At 41.6% G+C, this 18277-nt stretch overlaps 1 protein-coding gene and 1 pseudogene across 15 annotated transcripts in view; one reads left to right on the forward strand and one right to left on the reverse strand.

Annotated features, from left to right (window-relative positions):
- The window catches only part of NCOA2 (nuclear receptor coactivator 2), a 270883-nt gene that overhangs the window by 236510 nt on the left and 16096 nt on the right, over window positions 1-18277 (forward strand). For 14 of the 15 annotated variants that reach the window (XM_057737096.1, XM_057737101.1, XM_057737102.1 and 11 more), the window contains 4 exons: window positions 2306-2512; window positions 5089-5304; window positions 8038-8167; window positions 16433-16598. In XM_057737096.1, coding sequence (XP_057593079.1) covers window positions 2306-2512; window positions 5089-5304; window positions 8038-8167; window positions 16433-16598 — 719 coding nt within the window. The remainder of the gene's footprint in view (window positions 1-2305; window positions 2513-5088; window positions 5305-8037; window positions 8168-16432; window positions 16599-18277) is intronic. The other variant, XM_057737109.1, reaches the window with a different exon arrangement.
- On the reverse strand, window positions 11942-12950 carry LOC130854373 (L-lactate dehydrogenase B chain-like; annotated as a pseudogene).

The following is an 18277-nucleotide window of genomic DNA, read 5'->3' on the forward strand; positions in this document are numbered from 1 at the left end:
ATTCTAGTAAACATGGCCTTTCTGCAGGCGCTTGTGGTTAATTTAATCAACACAGAGTGAGACCGACCTGCATAGATAAAGTTCTTCAGATGATTGTCATTCTTCTCTTATTTCAGTTGCTGCCTTCAGAAATGGAGTTTAAAATAGATTTTCTATGTCTTAGTATATAACTGAATACTTGAAAGATAGAAACTTAGAAAGTTATGCTGACTTTTCAGGAATAATATACTACTAAAAAGTTTTCATCAAAATATTTACTTGCTGTACAGGAAAGCAAAATTAATTCACTGTGGTGATCATTAAAATAACCACTCATCAGAAAAAAAAAAAATTTACTCTCTATGCATGAAAGGGCTACACACATTAAAAATTTCTTGTCCTGTGTCATAGGAATCCTCATATAAATATCCATTTTACATTGAAATTTATCATATAAATGCATCTTAAGTTTAATTAGTATGATATAAAGCTGGAAGACTATTTTATAAAATACATTTTTTAATCACTTATTTTATTCTTTTAATATATTTATTTATTTGGCTGCATCTAGTGGCTTACAGGATCTCAGTTCCCCGACTAGGGATTGAACCCAGGCCACAGCAGTGAAAGCCCAGAATCCTAACCACTATGCTACCAGGGAACTCCCTTTTATTTATTTATTTTTTCTTTTTATTTTTTTTTTTCCTTTTGGCCGTGGTGTGCAGCCTGCAGGATCTTAGTTCCCCAACCAGGGATCGAACTGGTGCCCCCTGCAGTGGAAGTTCAGAGTCTTAACTACTGGACCACCAGGGAATTCCCTGTTTTATATTTTTGTAAGTTTAAGATGAAGTCTTTCTTCACCATGAACACTTAGTTTACAAACTCGATGGTTACCTAAAGTTGTCCGATACTTTTGAGCGGAAGAAAATATCTTTCCTGCTCCAGGGACATGATTTGTAGAAAGACAGAGAATCTCTTTAGTGTTAAATTGGCGAACACAATGATTTGTCCCTCTTCAAATACAGTTTGACCCGAAGCTTAGCATCTCTTTTCAAATCAGAAATGGCAACCATCAACCAAATCACAAAGCATCTTTGATTAATAGACTTTTCTCAGTGATTGCTGATCATTCTGAAAGGGTAAAACAAAATAGTTTTTGCTTGTTATCTGTCAGACCTGCCTTTTCTTAGGGAATGGAAGGTTGCACATGGCCCGTGCGAGATGACAAAGTCAGAGGGTTGAGAAGTGAGTAGGAAACACACTAGTGAGTTTATGCTTACAACCCAGAGGAGTTAATGGACGGCTGCGGGAGAACTCATGGCTTCTCCTCTGTCTGTGCCTCCTGATGGTATTCACACTGCTGACTGGTAACCAGATAACTCAGCCTGAGGAGGTCAGGTTAAGCATATACATCGTTTTCATTCAAACCCTAATTCTTCTAACTTTTTATCTGTTATTGATTGTTAAGAACGTTAATATGTTTTAAATGTTCTCTTTCATACTGTGTTTATATATACTTAAGAGGAAATAAAGTACTTGATATTATTTAATATATTAGCCTATGAATTATAATTTATAATATCTTTGTTCTTATAAAAATATTGCTATCAAATTACTAGTTGTCTGTGTGATGGTACAGTGCACTTTTGTGGTCCTTACTACACAATAAACTCTCGTGAACTAACCGTAAGAATCCTTTCAAATATAAATGTATCTGGAATTTAAAGAAGTTGTATTTAGAAGACTTAACAGGGCCCTCAACCTTTAATACTGACGTCAGGTATCAGAGTTCACACATTTAAAGATTTTAACTTTCATTGAGAGTAGACATTTTTAACCTAATTCTGTTCCTAGGAAAGTCCAATTAAAAAATAATAGTCTCATGTCCAAACCACATGTATCTGGGTTTGGTGCTATGTGCAAAAGGTGTTTATGGCTTCACAGCTGTGACAAAGCAATATTCCTAAATTCAAATACTACAAGAAAAATAACATTAGTAGTTTCCTTAGCAAATGCAATTGAATATTAGAAGTTAGTATTGGGGAGAAAAATGTATGGTAAATAATAGACATATTTTTTTTTCTTTTTACTTTTTTGTTTTGCAAGCTCGTCAAGAATTAAATTAGAGACTTGTTGATTAGATTGCGAGTCTGTGTTTTCACGCCACATGTTTTTTCGTCTGTGAATTTGTCTTTTATGTAGGCAGTTGGTCCCTGACATGCATATCTTTGTTGTTTTACAAACAACATTTTCCCTAAACACTACTTCTGTGACTGTTTTCCATTATCCTATATTAACCTTCAATTTTCATTTGTTTTCTCCTTAGCTTTTAATAACCCACGACCAGGGCAACTGGGCAGGTTATTGCCAAACCAGAATTTACCACTTGACATCACATTGCAAAGCCCAACTGGTGCTGGACCTTTCCCACCAATCAGAAACAATAGTCCCTACTCAGTGATACCTCAGCCAGGAATGATGGGTAATCAAGGGATGATAGGAAACCAAGGAAATTTAGGGAACAGTAGCACAGGTAAGGGCTCAAATGCACTGTTAACTTTATCGGTGGGTTATTTAACAAGATGTATTCATCTACATCAAACTCGTAGAATTTCTCAAGTGAAATTTTTTATGCTAGAAACTAACATTTGTATGTAAGAAAATTCTGCAGATTTTCACTGCAAACGTGGTATATGAAAGCATTCCAGTAAGCTCACCCTTTTATTCTGTGGTCATTGTTTCTACGAGGGTTCTAATCATTAATCCTATGGCATAAGCTTATTTCGCTTGTATTCCCATTACTATTCTAGACATTGTAGTGGTATGTGTAAAATAATTTGGTGGTTGCTAGCTTTTCATGATAATCTGCTGATGACCCTGGAACTTCCTATTAACTGATGATTTGTGTTGGGCTAATTTCAGAATGAAAGGTTAAAATTCAGCCTACCTCTTATACTCGATAGCAGTTCTCATTCCGAAAAATAATAATTAAAAATAACAAACTTTACATGGTAGTATGCCTGACCTAATAGTAACTGATCCAGGGACTCCATTGTATGAAGTTGCCTGTGATCTGGTTTGGCCCTTGACCTGCTGTAACTTAAGGCTTCTGCCAAGTTGCCCACACATGTTCCCAATTGGTCGTCACTGTCATAGCAGCCACCTTACTCCCAAACCTGCATCTGGCTCAGGCTGGGAATCATTGCGGCAGCACTGAGTGCTGTTTACCACCACATCCTCTGCCCTTAGGATGCTACGTGTTCCAGTGAGGAACTGCTCACAGCTTACAGCTGGAGACAAAAGCGTTGACAGAAACAAATATTATTAAAGGAACTTACATTCATGGGTTTTAATTCTTGGTATTTTTCTTAGCTTAGTCTGTTAATCCCTGTGTACACATTGCCATTTAGATACTTAACTGAAAATAAGCGTTCAACTTAAGGGGAAAAGATGGATTTTTTTTTTTAACTTTCTGTTGTTGGTAAGCAGTTCATTGGAAATGTGAACTATGTGGTATTAAAATAGTTTATTCATTCACCAGATATTTATTAGGTGCCTATTATATGTGCCAGGCACTGACTATACCATTTTGCAGAAACAATGCCATATTAATTTTACATTATTTTAAAGATAAAGTATTGATTTATGTAAGTAAAATATTGACTTACGTGAGATTCTGTAAAAGAGAAGGAGCCAATGATTTATTAAAGGCGGCTCCTTATTAGTGGGATACAGGAAGAGCTGGGTTCTTGGAGGATTGTTTAGGGTTTGGGGGCTGTACCTGTATTCAAATCTGGGCAGCCTGGGAGGTGACCAGCATCCAGGCTCTGAAGATCATACAATGCCTGTGCTTTGTTTCGAAAAGAAAAAAAACCTGAAAGAGACTACCCCAGTTAGAACTGCATTAGTATTTCGAATTACAGATTATTTTCCCTTCTGCTTTCTAGGCTTTCTATAATCTTGTTATATTAATTAGATAATAGATTTTTTGGAAAAGAAAATGCCTTTTCTCCCACATCTTTGTATAATTCAAATCTCGTCTTAAAATTATTTTTAAAATATATATTAATGTAATATTGTTCTAACTTGTTCAGTCTGATTACCCTTTACTCTTAATCTTCCTAATGTAGCGCATTCTCATTTCACCAGTGAAAAACCACCCACAATATGTGTGCTCTCCTTTTCTGAAATACACCCTGGTTTTAGTTTATCATAATTAAAGTGAATGAAAGCAGAACTGTTACACATCCATTATTTAAACACTTTGGAATGAAGAGTCCCCATCTGGGGTTATTCCCCTTTAGGATATCAGGTCTTCATCCACGTCTGGCCATCGCCAGCATCTGGGGAGCCAGGCCAGAGACAGCAAACACGTGACCTGCCCAGCAGTGTTCTGCTCTTCTCACTGGTGTGCGTGGTCACATAGCTGTCACTGTCTCAAGTGTGGAAGGAGTTTTACAAATCTGTCCCAACCCAGCCTAGAATCTACATCATCAGGAATGTAGTGGTCCAGGTACACCAGAGCGGTTGGCGCCCCCTTGCTGTGGCCACGAAACGAGTGGAAAGATGCTGTCATTCCCCCGGCTTCCGAGGCTGCCTCGGTCAGCTTTGAAGTTTAACAAATTGTAATGCTCAGAAAGGGATTTGAGGATTTAAAGTCTGGCCAAGGCTTCATGGGATATTGTCTGTGATTTGGGTTTATAATTAGAATATTGATTATCAGTTTTTACTTTGTTCCTCTTAGCCGCACCTCCCTTTTGGAAAGTAAAGCATTGACGTGTATATCAGCTAATGTGATTCACTTCCTGAGGAAGGAAGTTGGGGTTATCCACACGCCACAGCACCTGTTTCTAAGTACATATGGGAACAATTTTAACAGCTTTTCCGAACTGTAAAGAGTGGCAAGTCCATGTCGTGAAAAACGTCGTCGTAATTGCCAACTCGTATTTCTTAGCCAAGGGCCCACATCTGTCCCGGTGAGGGCGTGAGGTGTTGCGCTAACGGTGTATTAAGAACGATCGTCTCGTACAGAGTCAGATCGTCTGGTGTTCGTACGTGCTGACCATGTTTCCAGCCACTGCATCTCTGTTTTCTCTGGCTGGCCTGCAGGCATGATTGGCAGCAGTGCTGCCCGGCCCCCCATGCCCTCTGGGGAGTGGGCACCTCAGAGTGCTGCGGTGAGGGTCACCTGTGCGGCTACCACCGGTGCCATGAACCGGCCCCTCCAAGGAGGTATGATTCGGAACCCAACGGCCAGCATCCCCATGAGACCCAACAGCCAGCCGGGCCAAAGACAGATGCTTCAGCCTCAGGTCATGAATATAGGTAAGGCAGTTCCTGTGCTCTTGGCTTTTCATTTGTATGCTTTCTTAGAAGAAGAGAGGAACAGCTCTGTGAGTTCTGTCAAGACATGCTTCTACTTGGCGGTTTGGGTAATTCCCCCCATGTCAAGCTGTCAGAAGTGGGATTTTGCTGGAACTCTGTATAGGATCACAGAATTGCAGGTTTTCCAGTTACATAAGAGAACCCACTACCTTTATGATGGTTTATTTTGGTTAAATTACCTAATTTCAGCTTTTGCAGGGAGTGAATTAGACTGTAACACTATAAATGGTACATAGATGATATTTTAAAGAAGTATTTCAGTGATACAGCAGTGGTTCCTAACTCTGCATGGTCATTAGGACCTTAAAATGCAGGTTCCTGGGCCCACTACCTAGACTGTTAAACCAGACTCTCCGTGAAAGTGCAGGGTCTTATAGAGCATCTCATAAAATGTAAGGATCACTAGACTTCTATTTGGATACAGTTTATACATTATTAAAATTAATGAGCTGATACATTGTATGATACCATTTATATTAAATGTCTAAAATAGGCAAATCTATAGAGAAAGAAAGTAGACTATGGTTTCCTAGGGCTGGAGCTCTGTAGAGGGAATGGGGAGTAACTCCTGATGGTCATGGGGTTTCTTTTGGGGGGAATGAAAAGTCCTAAAGTTGATCGTTGTGGGGGTTGTACAACTCTGCAAATACACTAACACCCACTGAATCATACGCTGTAAATGGGCTAATTTTATGGTATGTGAATTGTATCTCAATAAAACCATTATTTTTTTTTAAATTAATGCAACTCATCCTCAAGATTTTCTTCATCATTGACATACTAACCTTACTCTTGTACATTAGCATAATTCAGATAAGTTGGTGTTTGTGTACTTTTTCATGTGCTTAGATAGTGCATGATGAGTAAGCACTAAAGCATTAACGGAAAGGTACCAGGATTGTTTTGACACGATAATTCAGAATGCTTACCCTACCTCAGCATCAGTTTTCTTTTCTAATTGTTTAATTGCTCAGCACACTTTGGCTTATTGTTTCTGAGATGACATTCACATTGCCTTTCTACCGAGAATGTGCTTCAAATTAATAATGCGTGATTCCCAAACATAAATTCACATAATTTGAGGCTTGCATGAAAAATGCTAAAAATGGCCAGATTTCCATGCAGAAATAAACTGGGAAATTTTTAAAATAGGAATTCATTCATTTAAAAGTCATCATAATAAATCCCTTATATCCAGAAATTTCATTTATCCTCAGTCTTTCTTCTCTGTATGGCACCTGGCTTTTGAGCTTGAAACGTGGCTCTGTGAGCTTCACTGGGTAGCTGAATTTCTCTGATTTTTAATAAGCTCAAAAAAGCCATGAACTCAACAAAAAAGTACCTATTGTAGTAAAATAGATAGCCAGTGGGAAGTTGTTGTATAACAAAGGGAATTCAACTCGAGGGTGGAAGATGCCTTAGAGGAGTGGGATGGGGAGGGTGGGGGGGACTCGGGGGAGGGTGGGGGGGGGAGTCGAGGGAGGGAGGGAATACGGGGATATGTGTATAAAAACAGATGATTGAACTTGGTGTACCCCAAAAAAATAAGAAATAAATTTAAAAAAAAAAACAGTAACTACAAAAAAAAAAAGTATCTACTGTAATGGAAGACAGGTCTATAGACATTGATAATAAAATCATTAAAGAGCTCATATCATGCATTAGCTTTAAACCGCTACAAAGAATTTCTAAGAGAGAGCATGTCTAACTTGTCTGGGCCCCCTTTCTGCTCCTCCCTTACTCAGACCAGCACTTCTCAAAAATATGTCCAGGACCTCGATGACCTTTTAGGGGCTCTGCAAGGCCAACACTATTTTCGTAGTAATGCGAAGATGTTATCTCCCTTCTTCATTCTCATCCTCTCATGTATGTGCAGTAGAGTTAGCTTTACCCTGTTTATGGTGCAAACAGACAACGTCATAGAAAAAGAGATCAGATTTGTGGGGATGTGGGGGAGGGAAAGTCAGATGGAGGTGGTCAGGAGGCACAGACTTCCAGTTACAAGTTCTAGGGACGTAACGTACAACACGGTCAATATAACTAACACTGCTATGTGTCATATATGAAAGTTGTTAAGAGAGTAAATCCTGAGAGTTTTTATCACAAGGGCAAAAAAATTTTTTTTTGTTTTTCTCGTTTGTATCTATTTGAGATGATGGATAGTCACTAAAATCACTGTGATAATTATTTCATGATGTATGTAAGTCAAATCATCATGCTGTACACCTTAAACGTATGCAGGCCTGTATGTCAGTTATATCTCAATATGACTGGAAGAAAAAAAGCTTATGTTAACATAGTGGATTTATTATGATGATTTTTAAATGAATTAGTAATCATTTTTCTATTTTGCAGTTTTAATTTCCAATACAGTTAATATCAATAAGATATAAGCCACATACACAAAAGCTGTACTTTAAGAATATAAAGACTCCTAAGTACAAGGTGTTTGGAACTGCTGATCTAGAGAGTCTCTAAAATGGGTGATTAGCCGTGATTTTTCTTGCCCTTTTTTCTGTCAGAACAAAAATTCTGTCTTCTTATTTTCACCAATTATTATTGCTTCTGTCTTTTTCTGTAAACCAGATATTGCTTTCTGTTCCATAGCCAAAACAGATACTTCCCTCATTACAAGGTGTGAAATTTTGGAATTGTTTTCTTATCCCATTTCAGGGCCATCTGAATTAGAGATGAACATGGGGGGACCTCAGTATAGCCAACAACAAGCACCTCCAAACCAGACTGCCCCCTGGCCCGAAAGCATCCTGCCAATAGACCAGACACCGTTTGCCAGCCAGAACAGGTGAGTCTTGAGCACTCAGGAGGTCCCAGAGCGTAGAGTTCAGGAGTTTCGTGAGTTATCTCAGACCCAGGCCAGAAGTTGATCTTGTCCTTTTGAATAGTTGGTGCCTGACCAGTTTTCATGTATTCAGACCATATCATTTACTGGGCTGGGAGTGCAGGGATTGGGGGGCAATCCAAAAATTGGCACATGCCTTTAAAGAAGTTACAGTTTAGTTGAAAAATAAAATATGTAGACTAATAACTGTAATGTGAGCTACTATGTACCGTAAATACTCTAAGAGAAGTAAACTGTATTTAAGGGGATCACCCAGTTGCAGTGATTGGGGAAAGCTTCGGAGTCTTGAGTAAAGGTGTCATTTCACGAGGCAGAGATGGCAGGAAGCCAGTCCATCTGACAGAAGCAGCATAATCAGAGGCCTAGAGGTTGCAGAAGCAACATCACATGTTTAGGGGAACAGAGGATAGTCTAGTTTTATGTTACATATATTTTACCATATTAAAAAAAATAAAAGTATCAAAAGATTTGGCTGGAAGAGTATATTAGTAATGGAATAGATTTATAGAGTCTTAAATACTGAACCAAAGAATCTCAGCTTTTTTTCATTAAGCTGTAGAAGAAGTTTTTTGAAAAAGAAAGTGGTACGTGATCAAGTTTGATTGGATTTTTTTGATTCTGATTATCAGTGTAATCATTTTTGTTTCTTTGTAGGTAACCTTTTCTAATTGCTTTTGAGATATTTTTCTACTTACTATACTGTAGTTTTACTATAGTGTGTCTAGGTGTGGATTGATTTATTTATACTGCTTGGTATTTGGTATATGTTGTGCTTTTTTTTATCTGTGAATCCATGTTTTTCATCAGTTCTGGAAATTTTATTCATTATCTCATATACTATCCCTCCTCCTGGGATTCTGGCAAGACATATGTTGACCTTCTCTTTCTACATTAGATTTTTTAAAACTTCTACCCTCCTTATTTCTTTTTCTTTTCCTTTAGAAAAGTTATTATTTATTTATTTATTTGGCTGCATTGGGTCTTCATTGCTGCATGCAGGCTTTCTCTAGTTGTGGCGAGTCGGGGCTACTCTTCGTTGTGGTGCATGGACTTATTGTGGTGGCTTCTCTTGTTGCGGTGCATGGACTCTAGGTGCATGGGCTTCAGTAACTGTGGTGCAGGGGCTTAGTTGCTCCACAGCACGTGGAATCTTCCCAGACCAGGGATCGAACCCGTGTCCCTTGTACTGGCAGGCAGATTCTTAACCGCTGTGCCACCAGGGAAGTCCGCCTCCTTATTTCTTAATCCATGTATTTTCCATCTCCCTGTCTCTCTATACTACATTCAGGATAATTTATTCATATCTATATTTCATTTCATTAATTATCTCTTTAGCTATGTTTAACCCAATTATGTTTTTCATTTCTGAAAGTTCTGTTTGCTGGTTATTTTTCAGTCTCCATTGTTTGTTTATTTCTGTGATTTCATCTTTATATATTTAAACATTACATTCATCATTACTTTCTATGTTTTTTGATTCTATAATTCCAGTATCTGGATTTCTTGCAGTTCTAAATCCAGTGATTGACTCTCGCTCATGGTGGCCTGTTTCCCTGAGTATTTTGGTAATCTTTCATTGGGAGTTCCTAGTCCATGAAACGTCTGGGGTCAAAACTGAGGACGCTTTTCTTACAAGAGAATTTGCATTGGTCTCTGTGAGGGGTGGGGGTCCCGGCTCACCTGTCTCCTCAGCACAGTGCAGCAGTCTGCGCTCAGCTCTTTCACTTGGCTGTGGCCCAATGCCTGACTCTCAAGGATAAAATACACCTGGGGGCTTAAGTGTTGCCCAGGTTTTAGCTCAAAGATGGTTCTTATTCCATTATTCCCTGCAAAGACAACCTCACAGTTGTGTTATATGCACAATCTCATGGGTTTCTAGCAAAGCACGGGAAGCAGATATAGCGCAGGTGACCTTGAGGCCTGTGTGATGGTGCTGCTTGGCCAGTTGGGTGGGTGAAGAGCCCCGAGGCAGGGAGGTAGTTAGGAGCCTAAACAGGAGTCAGTGTGGGCACTTAAATGATGCAGGTGATGTTTTCTGGGAAGTAAACGTGTTAGAAAACAAACTAGAAGAATTCAGCCTTGAGGCTCACCTATAGCGAGTTCAGGTTAGAGACTCAGTAAGGACCTTTCAGACTGATCGTTTTGTCCTTTGGGGGTTATTCTAGTCTAAAAACATGAAGTACTTTTATCAAGTTCACAAATGATGAAAGCAGGGTTTATGAAATTTTATAAGGGTAGAATATTTCCAGAGCTTCTTTTTTTTTAAAAAAAAAAGTACAGGTTTCATAGTGACTCCTACCCTGGGATGAAATGCTTTTGCATAGCTCAGAATTGTGGCGTGGTACCCATTTTTCTTTCTGTATCTTAAGGGAGTGATAAAGGATTCAGAGGATTCAATGAAGTTTTAAAAAATCAAAAGAGCAGAACTTGAATATGAGCCCAGCAATAGGATGTGTGAGATAAAATTGGGACGTAGTTATGTCACTGACAGAAAAGAAGATTAGGCCAATTGCTTGATAACTTTTAGAGAACGAAGAGAGGGTGCTTACCAGGTGTATTCCATTCCCTTTGCGGGGAAGCTAGTGTCTTCAGTCCCCGCTGTGCCTGTGAACCACCTTCAGGGTCTCATTGAAAGGCAGGTCTGGGTGGAGCCCAGGATTCCGCGTTTCTAACAAGCCCCATGTGATGCCAGCACCGCTGCTCCTCTGGCGCACTTTGCATGGAAGAACAGACAGAACTGCAGTCGGTCAGAGTGGCTCTTACTGGACTAGCTGCCACGGGTGTGGCCTCCATCACTGGGTTTGCTTGGAACTAGAGCATCACGTAAATAACCACTGTGGTCCTTCTTAGAGGTGGTACTTTCTTGGGGTCCTTCCAGTTCTTTGATTTCATGATATCAGTGAGCATTGTGTGTTTTCAAAATATGTTTATGTGATATGTTAAAAAAAAATACCCATTTCCATGGAAACTTGCACATAGTAAAAAGGTAGTAGAATAATTAAGAATTGGTTTTAGATGAAATGTCTAAGATTAGTTTCTAGAGAAAACTAGGCCCAAAGTTAGAATTTTCACTGTTGCCCAAGCAGAGGAGGGGTCTGCTGAAACAAAACTGGGGAATTCCCTGGCAGTCCAGTGGTTAGGACTCTTCACTTCCATTGCAGGGGGCACAGGCTCAATCCCTGGTCAGGGAACTAAGATCCTGCAAACCACACAGCACAGCCAAAACACAAAACAGAACAAACAAACAAACAAAAAACAAAAATAAACAAAAATAAAGTGGAAGAATTCCGGAGTACACACTAATACCAGTTGTGGAGCCAGCTGGTTCAGTTTGGCGGGGGCGCACCTGTGACGCGGCCCTGCCCTGTTCTCTTGTTGCTACTGTTACTGTCAGTTTTCTTTGTATAAAAATCCTGTGGACAAAACAAAACATTTTCGCCACTTTTAAAGTTATTTCAGTTTTCCAGCCACTTACTCCTTTTATTTTATTTATTCTATTTTAATTTTATTTTTCTTTCACACTACAATAGTTAATTTTATTTGTTCAGGGACTCATTTTGCAAGCATTAAACCAAGCTTGGGCTTTGATTCTGGGAGCCCAGATTCACATACTTAGGAAGATAAAAGCAAACTGTGCCCTACGTACATGGATGAAAACTAAAGGCTTGTGGCTAATTACACTGTAGTTTAAAGTTTCTACAGTCTAGCAGCTGGAAGTCACAGGTCCTTTAGGTCCTTCTGGGTGTCCCACAGGGTGTCTGCACTTTTCTTGAGCTGGGCAACCTCATCATCCTTCAGCTTCTGGTTGATAACACTGGTTAACCCCCGAGCATTCCGGATACATGGAAGGCTCAGGAAGACTTCATTCTCAATGGCTTACATCCCTTTCACCATTGTTGACAACTGGGTGAATCCTGGATAGATTTTCAACATGGATTCAGTAAGATCAGCCACACTTAATCCAGTAGCCCAGTTGGTGTATCCTGTTAGCTTGATGATGTCATAAGCACTTTCGACCACCTTCTTATGCACTCCCCTCCAATTTTCACCATCATTGTCCGTTCCCATTTCTGGATTCAGTTCCTGGAGAGAAACGCCTGCCACATTCACCCCAGTCCACACAGCCACACTTGAGTTGCCATGTTCTCCCAGAATCCATCCGTGGCAGCTGCTGGGGTGAATGCCAAGTTTTTCAGCCATAAGATAGTGAAACCTAGCAGAATCCAGATTATACCCACTCCGAGTCACACGGTGCTTGGGTAGTCCACTTAGTTTCCAGGTAACATATGTGCGAATATCCTCTGGGTTAGGGTTAGAAACCACAATTATGACGCAGTCAGGACTATACTTGACGATCTGAGGAATGATGACCTTGAAGACGTTAACATTCCTCTGCACCAGATTCAGGTGACACTCTCCCTCCTGCTAGCGAACTCCTGCAGTTACCACCATGATCTTGGAATTGGCAGTCACAGAGTAATCTATCTGCCACAATTTTCGGTGTCTGAAGGAATAAGCTCCCATGCTGCAGGTCCGTCATTTCTCCTTTGAGTTTATCTTCCAAAACATCCACAAGAGCAGGTTCATCGGTCAGAGACTTTCCCAGAATGCTGCTGGCACATGCTGTACCAACTTGTCCAACACCCACTACAGTGATCTTATTCTTTGGGACTGTTGCCTCTCCTTCTGCAACTGTTACGATCAGTTTTTCCTTAAGAGTTGCCATTGGGGACTTCCTAGGTGGCGCAGTGGGTAAGAATCCGCCTGCCAATGCAGGGGACACGGTTCAAGCCCTGCCCCAGGAAGATACCACATGCCACGGAGCAACGAAGCCCGTGTGCCACAACTATTGAGCCTGCGCTCTAGAGCCCGTGAGCCACAACTGTTGAGCCCATGTGCTGCAGCTACTGAAGCTCATGCACCTAGACCCCATGCTCCACAACAAGAAAGGCCACCACAATGAGGAGCCCACGCACCACAACGAAGAGTAGCCCCCGCTCGCCGCAACTAGAGAAAGCCCGTGTGCAGCAACGAAGACCCAACGCAGCCAATAAAATAAATAAATTTATTAAAAAAAAAAAAGAAAGAGTTGCCATTGTGCCCAGGGGAGGGAAAGTTCTGAAGATGGTGGTAAGGGTCGCACAAGGAAGACAAAATCAGCAGCAGTTCTTCCTTTTATTCCTCTGAATTTCAGCCTTGTCTTATTAATATTATACTTGTCTGTCAGCCATGGTCTAGATTGTAACTATATGTGCAGTTGCACAAAATGTAGGAAAAGAATTTATTCATTATGTTGGTGGCCGTTTATAAAGGTGGGATTGGAAGTCTGGATCAGTATTCTGTTCTATAAGCCAAGTGTATTATGATGTTTTTAAGGGAAGTGATGTATTATAACTCACGTTATGCCCAAATTTATAATACTAAGCCACAATGCAATATATTTTTCTGAGTACAAAAATGTATTTTTCGGAGTGTAATGTGTGATATCCTGGCTAAATCAAGAACCTTTTATTTTCACCAACTGGAAACTTGGTGAACCTATGCAGTTCAGGTACCAGGCCGACAAAGAGATTGAAGATGTCCTCGCTGGGCACAGTCTAGGGTTGAGGTTTCTACATAAATGCCAGCGTCAAGTCAGCAGAGCACAGTGAGTGGTACCAGAGTTGAGAGGAGAGTGAGCATGGTCAGGAGTGTGTGAAGGAGACGCGCAGAGCCCTGATGGGTAGGTAGAGTTGCAGATGGAGAAGAGGGCGGGAAATGTGGAACAGGAAGTCTCGGCATCATGGTGGGTATATGGCCTCTTCTGGGAAAAGGCCAGCTGCCTAGGGTGCCTGGGACCCACAGGGAGGTCGTGAGCATTACATTGGGCAAGGTTAGGCTTTACCGAAGTGTGTGTGTCCTTGAATTCCACCAGCACCAGCCCCCTGTCCCGGGGCCTTTGACGTTGTGAGTCAGCTCAGTAATGGGAGAAGGAACCAGACAGCATCATATCAGGAGAATTGAAGAGAGACTGTAGCAGGAAAGTATCTTGAAGGTCCCAGCTTGAGTTGAAGAGGGCCTTGACCAAAGTGGGAATCTGGGTCATGCATTAGTTTCACTTTTTTAATTAAAAAAAGAAAAGGCATGTAACGAAAATGGGTTATTGTATTATGTGGGAAATCATTTAGATGCGAGTGAACATTTGCAATAGTTTTCTTTCTTTAAGCATTTGAATGTGTCTTCCCTGGAGTGGAGTTGTCTTCCAAAGTACAAGACAGTCTTGTCTTCCTTCTGACGCTGGGCTTCAGGCAGATGCAAACTGGACAGTCTGCCTTCCCGCCAAGCCCCTGCAGCCTTGCTTCAGTTAAACGAATTGATTTCATTTTAGCCGGACTTCAGCGGAGAGATCCAGGGTGGGGGCTATGGTTGTGTGAGAATAAAGCTTCTGAAGAAACAGCAGTTGAAAATTATGAAATAAAGCTAGAGAGAGAAAATATTAACTAGCATCTTTGGGGAATGAGGTCTCAGGCCTAAGAGAATTTGGTAAATAGACAACATCCCCGCTTAGCTGACTTGAGCCCTTTTTTCATGAAATTTACCGCATCTAAATGTTGGTCATTCCTCTTTGGGGAATTTCCTCCTCTCTCTGCTTCCGTGACACGCAGGTCTGTGGTTTTTCTCCTTCTTGTTGCTTCTTTGCTGCATCTGTTTCTTCCTGCCACTCCCTACCTGATCACAGTTGTGTTTAAAAAGTTAATTCTGGGAGAGCGTGGAAGCAGGAAGGGCAGTGGGGGAACTATTCCAGTGTCTGACATCTTCCTGATAACGGAGGCTGTGATGGGAGAAGAGGCAGGTGAAGAGCCCCGGGCGAGCGCCCCGGGCGAGCGCACAGGCCTCTGAGAGCGCTGGCAGGCGCCCTGGTGATGGAACCACTTGGATGGAGCGGGCTGTGCAGCACAGCACACACCCTGTGCTGCCAGTGGTGACTGCTCTGCTCCTTGCAACGCCTTGCAGGCCCGTGGGACGTGGGCTTGGAGCCAGGGGCCACAGGCCAGCAGTGTTGTCGAGGACACACTTAATTCGGTGGTTTAAAACATCATACAGTAACTCTCAGAGTACAAATTAGAGTATCGTTTCCCCATTTGGTATTAAAGCAACTCAGAAGCTCTTTTTAAAAAACTCCCCAAAGTTGTCCGTTAATTTAAATTATAGGAGTTTTATATACCATAGAATTTGGAGTGTGGCTTTACAGTTTTATCACCTATTACCTTATATAGTAACAAACATTATTTGCATGCTCATGGTCTACTTTTCTTGACTAACTCAGGAAGTCTAACAACCACGCTTCTTGAAGACTTTAATAAATGTTTACAAGTCCCACTTATTCATGACAGAGAAATGTCCTGTTAATCCAGCCAAGTGCAGTCTAACGGCAGCTGAGTTCAAAAAAATTAATGGAGCTTTTAGCTCACAGTGTCCTCCAGATGGGTCTCAGAGACCCATGCGAAATGAGACTGTGCAGTCAATTTGTCTTTCCTGCTAAAATGCAGGAAACTCCTTGGACTACTTCAGTGCAAAGTAAACATATATGTGCTTGAAGAGTCAGCGTGGATTTGTGGGAACATAGTGGTCACCTAGGTCAGTGTTGAATCCCAGCTTTGCAGTGTCTGCCTGTGTGATCTCCACCAGGAGGAGGGTTTGACAAGTTCTCCAAGCCTCAGCTTTGCCAGCTTTAGAGTGGGGGCAGTAAAAACAAAGATGGTGGAATTTCCCTGGTGGTCCGTTGGTTAAAAATCCAGCTTCCAATGCAAGGGGAAGCGGGTTCGATGCCTGGTCAGGGAACTAAGATCCCACATGGTGTGGGACAACGAAGCCTGTGCGTTCTAGAGCCCGCACACCACAACGAAAGATCCCACGTGCCACAACTAAGACCCGACGCAGCCTAATCAACTCATGAATTACTTTTAAAAATGTGGTGTTGATGGGGTGGAACTCAGACACTATAGCATTAAAAAAAAAAAAAACACAAAGATTGTAACATCCGATACCTAGATGTGTGTCCAGCCTATCTCTGTTTGGCATGGAATAAAGTGTATCTCTTATTTGGGACTGTTGTTTGTGTCTGGCTGGTATAGTATTTTACTGCTTTTGTCTTTAAGGGGGGGAAAAAAATGTTCTCTAATCACCTGGTTTTCCCGCGGGCCCGAGATGACGTTTGTCTCTTTACAGGCAGCCGTTTGGCAGCTCCCCGGACGACTTGCTGTGTCCACATCCTGCAGCGGAGTCTCCAAGTGACGAAGGCGCTCTCCTGGACCAGCTGTACTTGGCCTTGCGGAACTTCGATGGCCTGGAGGAGATCGACAGAGCTCTGGGGATCCCCGAGCTGGTCAGCCAGGTGGGCACAGAGCGAAGCTGCCAGGGGCCGCGCACTCATGGGCACGAAGGTGTCTGTTGTCTTTTGCTGGCAGGTAGTCTGCAGCCTGCTTTGTAGAGTGCTTTCTTACCTCCTAACAAGCACACTTGGCTTCCTGTCTCCCCCTCTCATCATGACTCCCACATCAGCTTTTGCCCAAGAATGGAAAACACGGAGAATGAGTTTTACCTGGAATTTGGGTTGAGCTGAAAGGCATAAACTGAAGTCCAGCTCACCCACTGACAGGGAGGAACATTCACGGAGCAGAGAAGCCAAGAACAGAACATTGCTGCCCCAGCGATCCAGAAGCTTCTATCTAAACACTAGCATCCTTGATCACCCTTCCTTTTACATCCGTGGGCTAGTGATAGGAAGCTACTTGTGCTAAAAGAATACGTTGCACATAAGTTAGCAGCAGTCCCTTTAAAGGTAGCTGCAGCTCATCCATCAGTCTGCGCTCTGTGTGGTTTTAGCCACCATAATATGGGGGCTATTTAAGCATCTGTGAGAATGTGAAGAAGTTTAGCGGATCTTAGTGGGCTCATACCGCTTCCCTCCCAGGGATTCGCTGGTGACCTAAAGTCATTAACTACTTTACGAGTACTTGAGAGTGACATATATTAAATAACCTAACACAGTCTCGTGAAATAACGTAGGACTTTTCTGAGTCTGGCTACGCAGCCCAGTTTGTGTGAAGCAGGCATCCTGGTTTCCTGTAGCAAGAGTCACCTGGGAAAAACAGTCAGTCTCGCTATTGTCTTCCTCTTTTCTCAACATGAATCATCTTTATTTCTTATTGCTAAGAAGTCCCTTCCGGGGTTCAGTCTGCTTCTTGGACTTATGACGTGTCGTGAGGGTCTGTGAGAAGGGTGGTGCAGAGTCATTGGAGACTTCTCTGAAGCATTAAAAATAGTCTTGTCATAATTCCCACATTCAGCAGACATAAGTGGGAGTTAAGACTTGTCAATTCATACTGAGAACAGCAGAATGGAAAGAAATGACTTGAGGTTACATGATATAACCTGAAATAAATCAAGAGAGGAAAATGGAGTTGAAGAATTTCCTGTGTGGCCGGTTTGCTTTGCCTTTAGTGCTGGTGAGAATTTAGCATTCAGTATGTGTTATCCCTGAGTTTTGTCTAAGTGACATTTAAAGATGTGATTCTTGGGGTTGCTGAGTGACTCTAAGCATTGTTTTTATCAAAATGGTATCATTTCATCATTCAATATCATCAGTCTTTTTTTTTTATTTATTTTTGTTGTTTCTGTTTTGTCTCATCAAATCCATCATCCTTATAATATATTAAACTGAGTTAGGCAATGATTGTTAGGTGGCGCCAGAGGAAGTGTGGCGTACATGTGGAACTTCATTTGTACTCATTGGAGTTGTGTGTTTTCTTTAAAAATGGAAATTACGTAAACTTCCCCTCTGTTAAAGATGGGCAGATATTTAAAGATCTGAGAGAGTTTTGTGGATGTAGTTAAAGCAGTACTTCAGCAGTGAATAGTTCCCCCAGGCAGGCTCCATCCACATTTTTAAGACAGTTATGTACAGGAGATGGACCCAGTTCTCACGGGTCCATGTGACCTGAGCCCGGGATTCTGGGAGGCCCCAGGCTCTGCTCTCACATGGGGAGGCTGGCTTGAGGAAAGCTTAGGATG

The sequence above is a fragment of the Hippopotamus amphibius genome, chromosome 5 (assembly GCF_030028045.1).
Source record: "Hippopotamus amphibius kiboko isolate mHipAmp2 chromosome 5, mHipAmp2.hap2, whole genome shotgun sequence".
NCBI classification, from domain to species: domain Eukaryota; kingdom Metazoa; phylum Chordata; class Mammalia; order Artiodactyla; family Hippopotamidae; genus Hippopotamus; species Hippopotamus amphibius.